Source organism: Pseudorasbora parva, chromosome 15 (assembly GCF_024679245.1).
Source record: "Pseudorasbora parva isolate DD20220531a chromosome 15, ASM2467924v1, whole genome shotgun sequence".
Taxonomy (NCBI): Eukaryota; Metazoa; Chordata; class Actinopteri; order Cypriniformes; family Gobionidae; genus Pseudorasbora; species Pseudorasbora parva.
This window is the reverse complement of record NC_090186.1, coordinates 3788998-3802362: the sequence shown is the minus strand read 5'-3', so window position 1 is coordinate 3802362 and position 13365 is coordinate 3788998. Positions and strand designations below refer to the sequence as shown.

At 37.2% G+C, this 13365-nt stretch overlaps 1 protein-coding gene across 2 annotated transcripts in view; it reads left to right on the top strand.

Annotated features, from left to right (window-relative positions):
* Positions 1–1734: 1734 nt before the first annotated feature.
* The window catches only part of map3k5 (mitogen-activated protein kinase kinase kinase 5), a 60505-nt gene continuing 48874 nt past the window's right edge, over positions 1735–13365 (top strand). Inside the window, exon 1 of one of the 2 annotated variants that reach the window (XM_067416762.1) lies at positions 1735–2750. In XM_067416762.1, coding sequence (XP_067272863.1) covers positions 2354–2750 — 397 coding nt within the window. In that variant the 5' untranslated portion in view covers positions 1735–2353. The remainder of the gene's footprint in view (positions 2751–13365) is intronic. The other variant, XM_067416761.1, reaches the window with a different exon arrangement.

The following is a 13365-nucleotide window of genomic DNA, read 5'->3' as shown; positions in this document are numbered from 1 at the left end:
CTCATGACATCTTGGACAGCTGTGATTTCTGTTTCCAATGCCACCCTCATTATTTGTATTATTTTAGCAACACTAGCTTTAATTCTATTGTTGTTAAATTATAATAATAATAATGTTTATTTTTATTGACCTAATTTATGGCCAAAATATCGACAGACATGAATCCAGTAATGACATTCCAGTAGTTTTTGGTGAAGCGATATTTTGCAGGACAAGCCATTATCTTAATACCCCAACCTTAACCTTGAAACAATTTATGTAGGCCTGTAAGGTTCACAATCAAAGACAACATCATAATAAAATAAAAGAAATAACCAAAATATTATGTTTAATGTAATAACAAAATATAAGAACAAAGAACTATTTAGAAAAAATGACTATTTCATACAACAAGAACTAGAATGTACGTTCAACACCTGAATGTACGTTCGACTGACATATCTAAATATTTTAGGCTCTGTGCCATCCACGAGTTCCAAAAAGAAGGGGACACGCAGTGAAAGAACTTCAACACTTGAATGTGTCCAGATGGGACCTCATCCTGGAGGACTACAGGAAAATCAGGCGGTGCATTCTGGCCATTCTGGTGTAATGCAGACCACCCAGCAGCTGGACGTGAGCCACACCATCATGGTTCAGTGGCACAATAATAGGGTGGAAAAATAGTGGTGCTGACGCCAATGGCCTCACAGGGGCCTATCCTGGTTGCTTTTGAGTCTCTCAGCGTCAGACTTTCCTCAATATAAGAAATGTGGGCAGCGGAGATTGGGCATAGCCAATACAAGGAGAGAGAGTAGAGACAGTACCAGAGGAGCTGTGGTTAGAAGATAAATTAATCTTTTACCATCTAGGACCATTTTCTGCAAAACACAAAAGAAGATATTTGGAAGAATGTAACCAAACAGATACATCCATTCACTACCATAGTAGGGGAAAAAATACTACGGTAGTCAACGTCTGTCTGCTTTGTTACAAACATTCTTAAAAATATCTTCTTTTGTGTTCAGCGGAAGAAAGAAACTCATACAGGTTTGGGACAATGAGTAAATTATGACAGAATTTTCATTTTTGGGTGAGCTATCCCTTTATTTCAGGGGTTATTTGATTGTTTAGTTTGTCTCTCATCCATTAGAATACATGGAGAGCATGGGCTTATGAGCTATACTGGGACCAACTCATCTCAATTAAACATTTACCATCGAATAAATAAATGTTTTCAAATAAACAATGACAAAAACTATGTTTTAGGTCTAGATTATATATATATATGTATAACATTGATATATAAATGTATAACTATCTGTATATTTTAGTAGTAGCCTATTTATATAAAGCGTTCACAAGCTAATTTGATTAATTTCCCGGCCGTCAAAATCAGGCCCATAAGTCTCAGAAAACAATCACGATTCCTGGCTGCATGTCAAAATTCATGGATCACTGGATCTTTGGTAAGTTGTAATGAACACTATCAAGGCCAACCTTTCGTTTAAACTGATAATCGTTTGTTTTACTCGCGTTTTAACAGTTTAATCCAGTCATTCAGCAGCTCTTCCGCCACTCAGTCCGGCAGAGGGGGCGTGTTCCGTCGGGAAAGTGACGTCAGCGCATACTCTCGACTGTGACAGGCCCACGCGAGATAGCGTCACGTTGCCTAATTAATATGCATGAGCTAAGTCTTTTCCATAGTAGGTTTCGTTAATTCTCTTCCTGCAAGTCCAGCGTGTTACTCCGCCCCCTGAGCGTGAGTTCTGCTGAAGATAATAATAGAAAAATAGGGCAGGGTCCAGGAGACAAACAAACGCGCTTCAGCCGAGAGGGATCACAACTTAAGTATGACATATTTAAACGAAATGACCGGAACATAACCCTGACGACAGGACGCGTTGTCTCGTGGTGAAACGGTGTCTCGTTGCGATGTGCACGGAGTCAACTGTCGCTGTCAAACCGCGTAAACGTTACTTCGGAAACTACGCTCGGATAAACGAGGGTAACGTTACGTTCTTCGCAAACGCTTCAGTGGATTTACAGTGACATTAACGGTTATCGTTTCTTTTTAGAGTCGTGACCTGAGCGACGTCCGCGAGCAGTCCTTGATCGCTGCAGTTATTCTCTTCTTACTAATTTTTGGCATTCTTCGTCCAGTCCTATATACTGCTAAGCGGATTTTTTAAGAGCCTAATCTAAAAATGAAACGATAATCGTGCCCCTTTCCCCCTATTTTCTGATATGTTGTCGGTTCCGATGACGTCACTCCACTTTTATTTGCTCGTTTGATGCCACTTTAGGCACCAGGAATGCCAGCTTTGAGGTGCGCTGGTTGACAAGCTGGACTCATTCAACAAACTGATGAAAAATGAGTTCAGATTTGGAGGCCATTTCTCTTTATGTACCCTCTCTCGGCCAACATCTAGACATGATGGGAAGGGGTCATGCAGAGTCCAGTGGCGGCGGGAATCATGGTGCCGGGGCTTTCTGGCAGGACCACTCTATCTGTAAAAATGCCAGCCCTGTGGTCATTAGTTTGCCCTCGGACAGTGGCAGCTTGTTGACCACGGGTAAATGTAAGAACAGATCCATAACAGTGGCCTATGTGAGGAACTCTGAGACGAGCCCACCTCACAACCCAGAAAACATGGCACTACAGTGTCTGAAGGATGCCTGCGACATTGTGGGGTGTAAACTAGACATAATTCCCTTTGGAAAGCTGGACTTTGGTGAAACTTCAGTTCTGGATCACTTTTACAATGCAGGTAAGTTTGAGAGAACCTTGGGAAGGCCATTTGCTACACGGTAAACCCGAAGAAGTTGGTAAAACTTTTAAATTAAGAAATGTATAGTTTAAGTAAACAGAACTTACATTTTGGCTGCTTTGAACTTGAAATATTTGATTAAGCTAATTCATACATTTAATTTAAATATGTAATCTCATTTTTTATGAGCGTAAACTTTACTTTAACAAGCTAACTTAAATATCATGTAATTTCACATTTTTAGTTGTGTAAACTTGATTTTAGCTAGCTAATTCATACATTTACCTTAAAATATCATGTAATCTCACATTTTTATGAGTGTAAACTTGGCTTTAACTAGCTAATTCATACATTTAACTTAAAATATCATGTAATCTCACATTTTTAGTTGTGTAAACTTGACTTTAACTAGCTAATTCATACATTTAACTTAAAATATCATGTAATCTCACATTTTTTGTAGTGTAAACTTGACTTTAGCTAATTCAATAATTGCCACCTTGCTAATTGGGTACACAATGTTTTGATAGTATTAGCATAGCAACTGCTGAATAAGGACAGCAATATAAAAATGTAAGCTCAAACTAAGCTCATGCTCCACTCGTCACCATAATAGAAACCCTACAAAACCCCCAACACAACAGAAACTCTACTAAACTAGCATAACTGGCATTGTCTGTCCCTTTTGAGTGTCATGGCAAGGCATGCTGGAGAATGGAAATCCCAGCCCAGTTTCAGGTAAATATAAGTTTGTCTAAATTAAAATTCATGAAACTCAAAGCAATGAAACAATTCACATGACTTAAAATGTGTCGGTTTTGAGAACTTTTGAGAAAAAGAAAGTTGTAAATACTCATAAAAGTATCCATCGTTTGTTTAATTTGAGCTAGCTCTTCTCAAAGCAATTCATTATTTTGAGCAGTAAGGTTTACAGTGTACACAACGTTTGTTGGCAGCTCAAATGCTTGGCCTTTACTCTTTGTTTGGTTTCTTTCTTTCTTTCTTTCTCCTTGGTTTGTTTTCCAGGAAAGTTCTCAGAATGAAGTGATATGTGTTGGTATCTATCACTCCTCCTCAAACCCACATCCCAGGGTGGAGTGCAGTTGAATGGCAATGAAACTTTAATGTAAACATTTGATCTGCAGCAAAACCAGAGAGGCACAATCTTGTTAAAATGTTTAAATATCACTATAACCAGAGCTGTATGCATTGAAGCGCAATCCCTTGTCTAAGTCACGAGCAGCTGATGAGTTTTAACTTTTTCCCCAAACACTAAATAACAACAAACACCACCTGAACTGTTTATGCATTGCAAGACTGTCCTTATCCATTAAGGCATTAAAATACATGCAGTGTCAAAAGACAATTAATTAATAAATAAATCAAATAAATAATTTTGAAGATGCTTCATATATTTGTACACTTTAAAAAAAAATAAAACGGAAAATGTACTGCCAGGATTTTATCCGGTAATTTCATAGAAATGTCCTTTATTTAGGGGTGTAACGATACCCTCATGTCACGATTCGATGCACAGCACGATACTGAACTCACAATATGGTATTATTGCTATACTCAAAAGGCAACTGCTAAAAATGTACTGTTTATCAGAATGCTTAATTTGGTATTACATTAGGGGTGGCACTGAATACACTGGGACTTGGTGCTGGTAACCCAAAAGCTGAAAATACAGAAATATTTTCTCTCTATCACTGACTACATTGTAAAAGAATTTTGTTGGTTTAACTTAAAAAAGTAAGTAACCTGGTTGCCTTAAAATGTTGAGTTTATTGAAATTAAAAATTGGAGTTGATACAATGAAGAAAATTTGTTTAATGAATAGAAACTCAACATAATATTGTATCTAAACCACATAAAAAAATTGATAATTCATGAAAATAGCACTATTTGGCATGTTTCACTGCGTCATCACAAATAAAACACACACAATTACCCAATGTGGCCACAAAATCTTTTAATAATATTTTAACCCCTTAAGTCAACCCCTTATCATAGCTATCAAAATCCAGTGTTCGGCACTTTGCGTACGTGAGTTTTTGTTGTAGATGTCTGTCTTTAAAAAAAAAAAAAAAAAAATTGTTGTGTATTGTGCTAATTAATTGAGATTTCTTACAGCTCTTACAGGTTTTTGGCTTTGTCTGTTCCGTTGCTTCTATTACTCTCCCCTTTTTTGTAAGTCGCTTTGGATAAAAGCGTCTGCTAAATGATTAAATGTAAATGTTAAATGTTAAGTGTCACTGGCCCACCGGTGGGCCCATTTGTCACTGCATGTTTAAAACAATTATATCCTATATTTATCCTGATCTAATGTTGACAAACTATATATCATTCGAAAGCTTACGAACTCAAGATTCATCCTGTGTAAGCCGTTTTGAAATTGGACGTTAGGTTACCACCGAAAACGTACTTTAAATTATTTTAGCTGGCTCCCCATTTTTGTGATCTCAACTTCAAATCTGGATCACAACTTGGTTAGACGTATGGCTTTGATTTCAAAGTAATTTTAGAGTGAATTGTTTTATATAAATTATTTATATAAAATGAAAAATATTTAGTGGAGTACATTTAATTTACAGTAAATTTAAACTTCCATAACTTCTTCATACTTTCATCTTTTGAAGCTCAATAATCTGCTGAGTGTCTTCTTTAAAACAAGACGTAGGTCTATTCCAATGCATTCTTGAATTACAACAATAGTGCATTTTCACGTCTATTCTCAAAAATAGAGCCGTGGGGATGACGGTTAAGGGATTAAAGTATTTAATCTTGTGTTCTGGATCGTTGTCATCTTGAGTGACCTAGTTTCTTTTGGTTTTTAGTGTCTGTCAGAGACAGACGGTCAGGAGTTTTTTGATACTGCCTGCTGCATTGTTCTCCCGCCATCATTTGTAAAGTTAAGGTTTTGATGTTTGGTTCATGAATGCCTTTTCATCCATGAGGCCTTTAGGTTTAAAGACTCAAGACGAGTAGCTCTGTCTTATGTTGGACGCTGAAGTATGATGTTGTCAGTACTTCGCTTCGGTTGTTACTTCGCAGAATTCTCTGCCGTTTGTTTGAAGCATGTCCAAGTTTCACAAACTGAGACGATGACTTTAGTCTTGAGCTCTTTAGCAAACTCTTTGAGCTTGTCAAACCTGTACAGCACCATTTCATGAAATTAAAGGAATAGTATAATAAATAAAATCATCACCATGTAGTCTAATGCTATTTCATGCATTTTGACTTATTTATACTGTTAAAGAGTTGATACACACACACACACCAGAGTGAGAGCAAGACCGCGTCCATCAATGAGCTTCGTTCGGGTTACAGGAGTCGTCGGCAGTGCTGTCATATTGTTTTTAGACACGAGATCAACAATGTCATTAAAGAAGTGTGTGTGTGTGTGTGTGTGTGTGTGTGTGTGTGTGATCACTTTTTGCTTGACAAATAACCCAGCGTTAAGGAACAGTGGATGCAGTTTGTGTGTCCGGAGTTCTGCAAGTGTGTGTGTGTGTGTGTGTGTGTATGTGTGTTTGTTTGTTTCCAGTCATGAGTGAAAACCACAGGCAGTGAGTGAAACTGCATCAAATGTGTGTGTTTTGATGGCAATCGGTTCATAAGTCCATATAATGTCAACAACTTAATGTGAATATAAAGTTATCTAGGGATAATGCCATGTTGTGTGTGTGTGTGCGTGTTTGTGACTCTTTAGCTCCGCCCACTGCATGCCTCCACGCGTTCGGCTGTTTTCAGAAAGAATCACTTCAGTGTATCTGTCTTTTATAAATATGATCAAACTAAAGATGAGGGATCAACTCTATTCTATAGGTACTCAATATTAACATGAGTTTGGCAGAAACGGTGTGTATTATGACCCCTTTAACTTTATTTTGAGATTATGGCATCAGCCAATTCTTCATTCATCAAAAAGATTCCTCACAGTTTACTTAATGCACATTTATGTGCTGATTCATAATTTTTATATTTAATTTGTATTTTTATCTCTGTTTAGATTCTGGTGTTAACCACTAAACCCATATCTGTTGGCCACTAAATATGAATGAATGATACTGTTTATGAATATTCAGCTTTTCCTCATGAGGAACTGACTTATGAAACTGTCTGCAAGCTTAAAGCTGAAAAAGGCATGCTTTTGTTATCATTTGCATATTTTAAGATCATGTCTTTTTTTCTCCATGCATCTTTTTATTGTTGTTGGCTTGTTTTGATGAGTGCATTGTTGATACCGTGCATTTTTGGGGCCTGAATGTTTCATCTATTGATCAAAGATAGCATGTTTTACATATTTATAGCATTTTTAAAATGTTTAAACATGTTTTAACTGGAATGTGTAGGAGGGTAATTGTACTTCTGGACTCTGGGAGTTTTTGAAGGAAAAGGTTTGTAGTGGAGCGTAATCTTATCAAAGGTTTTTCTGTCTGATTACAGGGCAGCTTACTGTTCCCTTGTACTGTGGTTATCTCTGCAAGGGCTGGGGATCAGATAGTATTCTCCTTTGTTATTTGTATGCGGAAAGCTAAAGTAAGTCTGATTTTGTTCTGTTGTCCTTTACCATCAATGCAATATATATGAGGACACACAGTGGGTGAAAAACATACCACACCCGATGGACGCTTTACTATCCAGTGAGGAGTGAATCAGTGCTGTGGGTCAACATGACGAATATAGTATGTCCAGAATCACATACTGGAACATACTTTTTTGACATTAATTCAGACGTTGTTAGACAGTTAGCAATTTAAAGTTCCCCCATAATGTTTTTAGGAAAGTTATGGGTAGTGTGTCCCAGTATCACAGTGAATGTAAACATTCTGCAAAGTTTTAAAGTAAAAAAATGCACAATAAATAAAGTTATTGTCTCCGAAAAGAAAGAATAGACTTTAAACTGACTAAACAAGTTGTTTGTAAGTCGAAACTCACTGCGTTATGGTTTTACATCACTAGAAAAGGCATTTGCATAATGCATATTGTCGGCCTATTTTGTACGTCGTCTGCCAATGAACAGCTTGATCCTCAAACATCACTTTACTGACGACTGCTCCTTAAATCTTTAGTTCAATGCAGGATTTACAAAACTCTTGCTCTTGAGAGACGGTCAGTACCAGTTTATCTGGACCAGCTCCTCAGAATCACAACCTGCAAATAATCTGTAATTATTGATGTGTTTAAAATACGTTGTATTGTGTTTGTGTAAATTTTGTGTAAGTCTTACTGAAATACTTCTGCTCATCAGCTGTGGGCCACTATTACCTCAAACTGAGTCTATTAATGCAGATCGTCCGTCGTTCTTACTACTGTGAGGAAAGAGAAAGGATGGAGTGAGATTTGTTTTCCATCAGTCATTGACGTCAGTGCTGGACTCACGTATGCGCTGTTATTGAATCAGTTCCCGCATGCGCACCAATAAATGAGAAATACACACATGGGTTTGTTGATGGACACACACTTGTTAATGCTGATGGTGAGGAATTACAGCTCAACATCCCATAATGAACCTCAAAATGAGTAGCGAATCACTGAGAAACTCCTGCTCAAGTCGTCCTTGTGATGGAGGTTCAAGTTGAATAACTAGTTAATGTTTCGTCATTGGACTCGCGCTCGGATTGATGTGGTAAAATCGACGTCATCGTTTTTGTCTTTACAGTGTGTCCAATCGCTGAGCTATAGGAAGCCTCTGGAGCTGAAGTTCAGTTATGGTGATGGCGTTTAGCTTCCGAAACACGAGCTGTACACGGTAGACCAATCACAACAGACTGGGCCATCTGACCAATCAGAGCAGAGCAGCTCACAGAAAGGCGGGATTTAGAGAGACTGATTTATCCGTCAAGTCGTTTGAGAATCATTGAACAATGTGGGGATGTATAATATATTATGATAAAATTAAAGTGTTTTTTTACCTTTGATGCATGTAAACCTTGAGGAGACTCCAAAACAAAATTAGGAGCCTTTACGGGATTGGATTTAAAGGAAGTGTGTGTAAGATTGTGGCGAAAAGTGGTACTGCAATCACTTTCAAATGACTGTAGAGCGGTGTCTCGCCCTCCCCCTGACTCGAGGTTGCCCGATTGGCTGCAGGAATGTTTGTAGCTGCAGCTGTGGTAACTACAGCAGATCTGGCAACCCGGATGCTGAAACACTACTTACTTTGTGATTGGTCGATTAGGTGGAGGGCGGAGCTTCAGGCCAAAACACAAATTACTTTATAATGAAAAAATCCTGGCCGGACTACAGTTGTCAGTGATATAAGTATTTGAAATTAACATGATTTCTTAATGTCTAGTCACATATCAGGGCCATTTTATGATTCATTGAAATACATTTCTTACATAAGCCCCGTTTCCACCAAAATTACCCGGAACTATTTGTACCAGGAACTTTTTTACAGGAACTTTTCTCCCCCCCAGACCTGCAGCTGTCTGCGTTTCGACCGCGATAAAGTTCCGAGAAGATTAGGCAAATTAGTCCGGTGATGTAGGACTGCGCGCGACTGTTCCTCCAAATCAGTGAAGGACAGTAATCATTTGTGTGTGTACCGATTGAAAGATTTAGTGATCTGTTTACATGAGACGTTATCTAAACCGATCTGGTGTTTACATGTGATGACTTTCAATCGCAATCATTTTGTCACATGCAGTTTGTCTGCCGCACCAAAAATGTCAACGCTGTTTTCTCCAGCAGCTGGAGTGTGTTGACTGAAGCCATAGCAACTCTTAACGGCCACCAGGACTAATACAGTATTATTTATAGCTATTTGTTGTAAAGTGTAATAATCATCTCAGAAAAAAAAATCTTCTGTCAGGCGCAGTTAAAGTAAAAACTGCCCGGGGCAATATACGCTGTGTCATTACTCCAACATTATCTTCATAACTTACGAAATAAAAAGTTTACCCCTCAGAAAACTGAACTTTCCTCTCTTGTCAACATGAGCGCGGCGCGCGCCGTCACGTCATGTAAGGACACACACTTAAAAGTAATCGGCCAGGTCGTTTACATGGTGAAAAAAAATTAATAACGAGTATGGAAGAGATTCAAGCTTTGCTGCTTTTGCTGGTTATGTATAGGTTTACTAAAGAGGTAATTAACAATGACAGAAAAGAGCACTAATATGCAGATTCAGCAGCATGCAGCTGCAGCATATTCAGAAAGCTTGTAAAGCTAGATTTAAAATGACAATGTATATTATTATCAGCTATTACGGACATTGAACGTGAGATGGCTGAGACGACCGCGCGCCACCAGACAGAGAGCAAAGACTGATATTTACTGAACGCAGAACGAACCTCGCAAAAGACTTAAAAATGCCGGTTGAACTGCGTGAGCTCAACCAATCAGCATGTTCAGCGCCCAAGTCCCGCCCTCGAAAGTTCCTGAACTTTGAAAAAGTACTACCTCGCGAGCAGGGCCGTTTGGAGGGGGAAATATTTACCCGGAACTTCAATTTTACCCTGGTTCCTGCGGTCTAAACACACGAAGTACCACCCAAAGTTCCTAGTTCCTGGGTAAAGTTCCTGTGGTGGAAACGGGGCTATACAGTTCCTTTAAGATGTAATATTATGGAGACTTGGAAGTGGGCTAGCATCGATCTTAGCAACACAATGAAATGTTTGCATTTTTCTTCTGCCATTTTATCGTATACCAGGTGAAAATCATACGTCTGATCACTTAGAGAAGTAACCTCTATCTCTACTAAATATTCACAAATTAAGTTATCATTTTTCTGTATGTGGCATAAATGTTATGGAACCAAGGCTAGCAACACTTACAGTAGGGGTTTGTTCCAATCCTTAACCTTAATATGCACAATAGTGGTTTATTTTAATTCCTCAATTTCAACTCTAAAAACTGGTTAAGAGTAAAACTCTTAAGATTCAGTTTCAGGTGTTGTTCTCATGTCTTGCACTTTGCTGAACTCTGTAAATGGCACATTCCTTTTCCATCACATGAGGCTTCACTACCTCAGAGTACCTCAGGTTTCTGTACCATTTCCTTGTTCAACGTTCAGGAAACATCTGAGAGCTTGAGTGATTCGGATTCCTCTAATTATTTGGTTGGAATGCCTGCTGCTCATCAACGTTTGCTGTTGGAAGAAAAAATTTCCAAATGAGACCAAATGCATAGATTTTTAGAATAAATTATCAACATGGTGTGAATGTTAATTGGAAATAATGCGGGGAAATTGCTTATGATGCATATTTGGAAAATATATATTTATAGATATATTTGGAACCGATATATTGGCTGATGAATCTGCCTGATTACAAAAACAAAAGTCTCACCATGTCCCAAGCGCACAATTATATTATTATATACATTATATATAATAGGTTCATATGACAGACTTGCGTGTGCATTTAGTAGTATTTTCCTTTTTTTTAAGTTATTCCAATCATATTTCACGCAATTCAAAACCATCATGGTGAACAGTGCGATTCTGAAAGATATAATTTGTTATTTATCAGCTTTATTATATAACGATACTGATAATGATAACATTAAAAATGAACATATATCAGCCGGTACCGATATGGTGGCCGATATATCGTGAGTCCCTAAACAACATGTTTAATATTTTTTTACTACTATATTTTTTTATTTATATTATGTGAATACATTATACATCATGTGAATATAGCCTGCTTATTTTATACATTTATACTTAATTATAAATATTTTTACAAAATGAAATGTTCTGTAAAAATGATGTGATCACTCAACAACATGACAACATATGTTTTTCCATAAAAAACATATGAAAAACTCATCAAAATAATTTGACCAATTTCAACTTCATTTTTAATTTTGTACCACATTAAAATGAATTAATAATGTTTTTTTCCCTCTCAAATTCTGTTTAATTTGTTACTTATTTGTTTTTAATGGTTTAATTCCTTTTTTTAATTATCAAAAAGCATGTCTAATTAATTGAAATCATAAAAATAATTTTAATAATTTATGATTTTTTAAAATAACGATTCTGTGCGTTTTCTGGTAATCAAATAAAGGAATAAAACATTAATTTAATTTCTATTTAAATCATAAGAAATTAAACAAACTTTTTGTCAAACATTGTGCTGGATAATGAGCTTTACTGTTAAAGCTAAAACATGGAAGGAAAATTATAACAGTATTATATTTCTATAAGTTTTATTTTGACTGGTTTCTGTGAAGACCTTTGAGTTTCCGTGTGTTTATAAAATTATGATAGTTTTTCTCTAAAGAAAGAGTAAAATGCTCACGAAGTGGCTCTGGATGTGAAGTTCATGCATTCATGTCCTCATATAGTGAGAAGGCAGAGTGTCTCGCGTGCTTCAGTGTGTGTGTGTGTGTGTGTGGTAAATTAAACTATTCATTAGTGCAGGATTCATATTTAAATAGTCTTTTGGGTTTTGTTTTCCTGCTTTTTATTTATTGATCAAAAATGTTACAAATTCCATGAAATTACGTGCTACTGTAAATTCTGTTTTGACTGTTTGCCGTGATTCTGTCTGTTTTCCTCATCGCGGAAATCATAGGGCCCTAAATACCATAGACTGTAAAAATCTAGGTAATGTCACCCATAGGATTCTGAAGAGCAGTTTTCAAGCGTAAAGTAGAGACGAGATGGCCGCCGCCATCTTGGCAACGCATTATCGCCCTGATAATAGAAAATGGGCAAAGAGGCGGGATGTGGGCGGAGCTTAGTTTACACAATGACTAACAGACAGCAGACAAACGGCCATCCACCTGTCAATCAAAGTGGCCACGCCCTTAGTTATGCAGAACTTTAAGGCTTTATATAATGTAAACGAATTAGTTATAAAAAAATTCACCCCCTCACAGTCGTCATGAAGGGCAAAATTAGCCGTATAGACCAAAACCACAATTTGTACCAGTCTGTAAACATGTTTTTTTTCTGCTGTAAAGTTGGGCATTTTAACATGAGGCTCAATGAGATCTCTAGTGGCCAGTCGATGAACTACAGTTTACATTACTTCCGTATTGGCTTCACCAGAAACTGGGGGAGGTTGCCGCTTGCTAAATACACATAATAACTTTCAGAAATTAGCATTATTGAACCTGCAACAGTGGATGCTATTTTGTACTATTTGGCGTGTAGCTGACGTTTCATATTTTAAAATGATGGGTTGTTCTAAGAAAAAAAGATACAATTGTTACTAATCAAAACGTTGAATCTTTGCTTAATGTTAGCTCTGCCCCACTATCAGACGCTCTTCTAGCATTTATTTACGAGTGTATGCAAAATGCTGCTGATCAGTTTGTTAATCAAAATCTGCAAACTTGGCCTTAAGTCAGAGGAGATGCCATATTTAACTTAAAGTACAGTGCCTTGTTTTCCTGGGTGTTGAGTGTTCAGCCAAATAATCATTTGAAAGTCATTCTGCAAATTTACATTAGATGACAAATCTAATAAACAAAGAAGGAGAAATGGCTGTAATTCTGTATTATTGTGTAACGTCACTGATTGAATTGCAGTAGTATAGGAACTATAAAGGTAGAATAACAGGAACTACCTGTTCATCCAAACAATTGAAGGAGAGTATATGGCTAAGCTATTTAAAAATGGCCGCTAATGAGTTTACACACTCCTTTC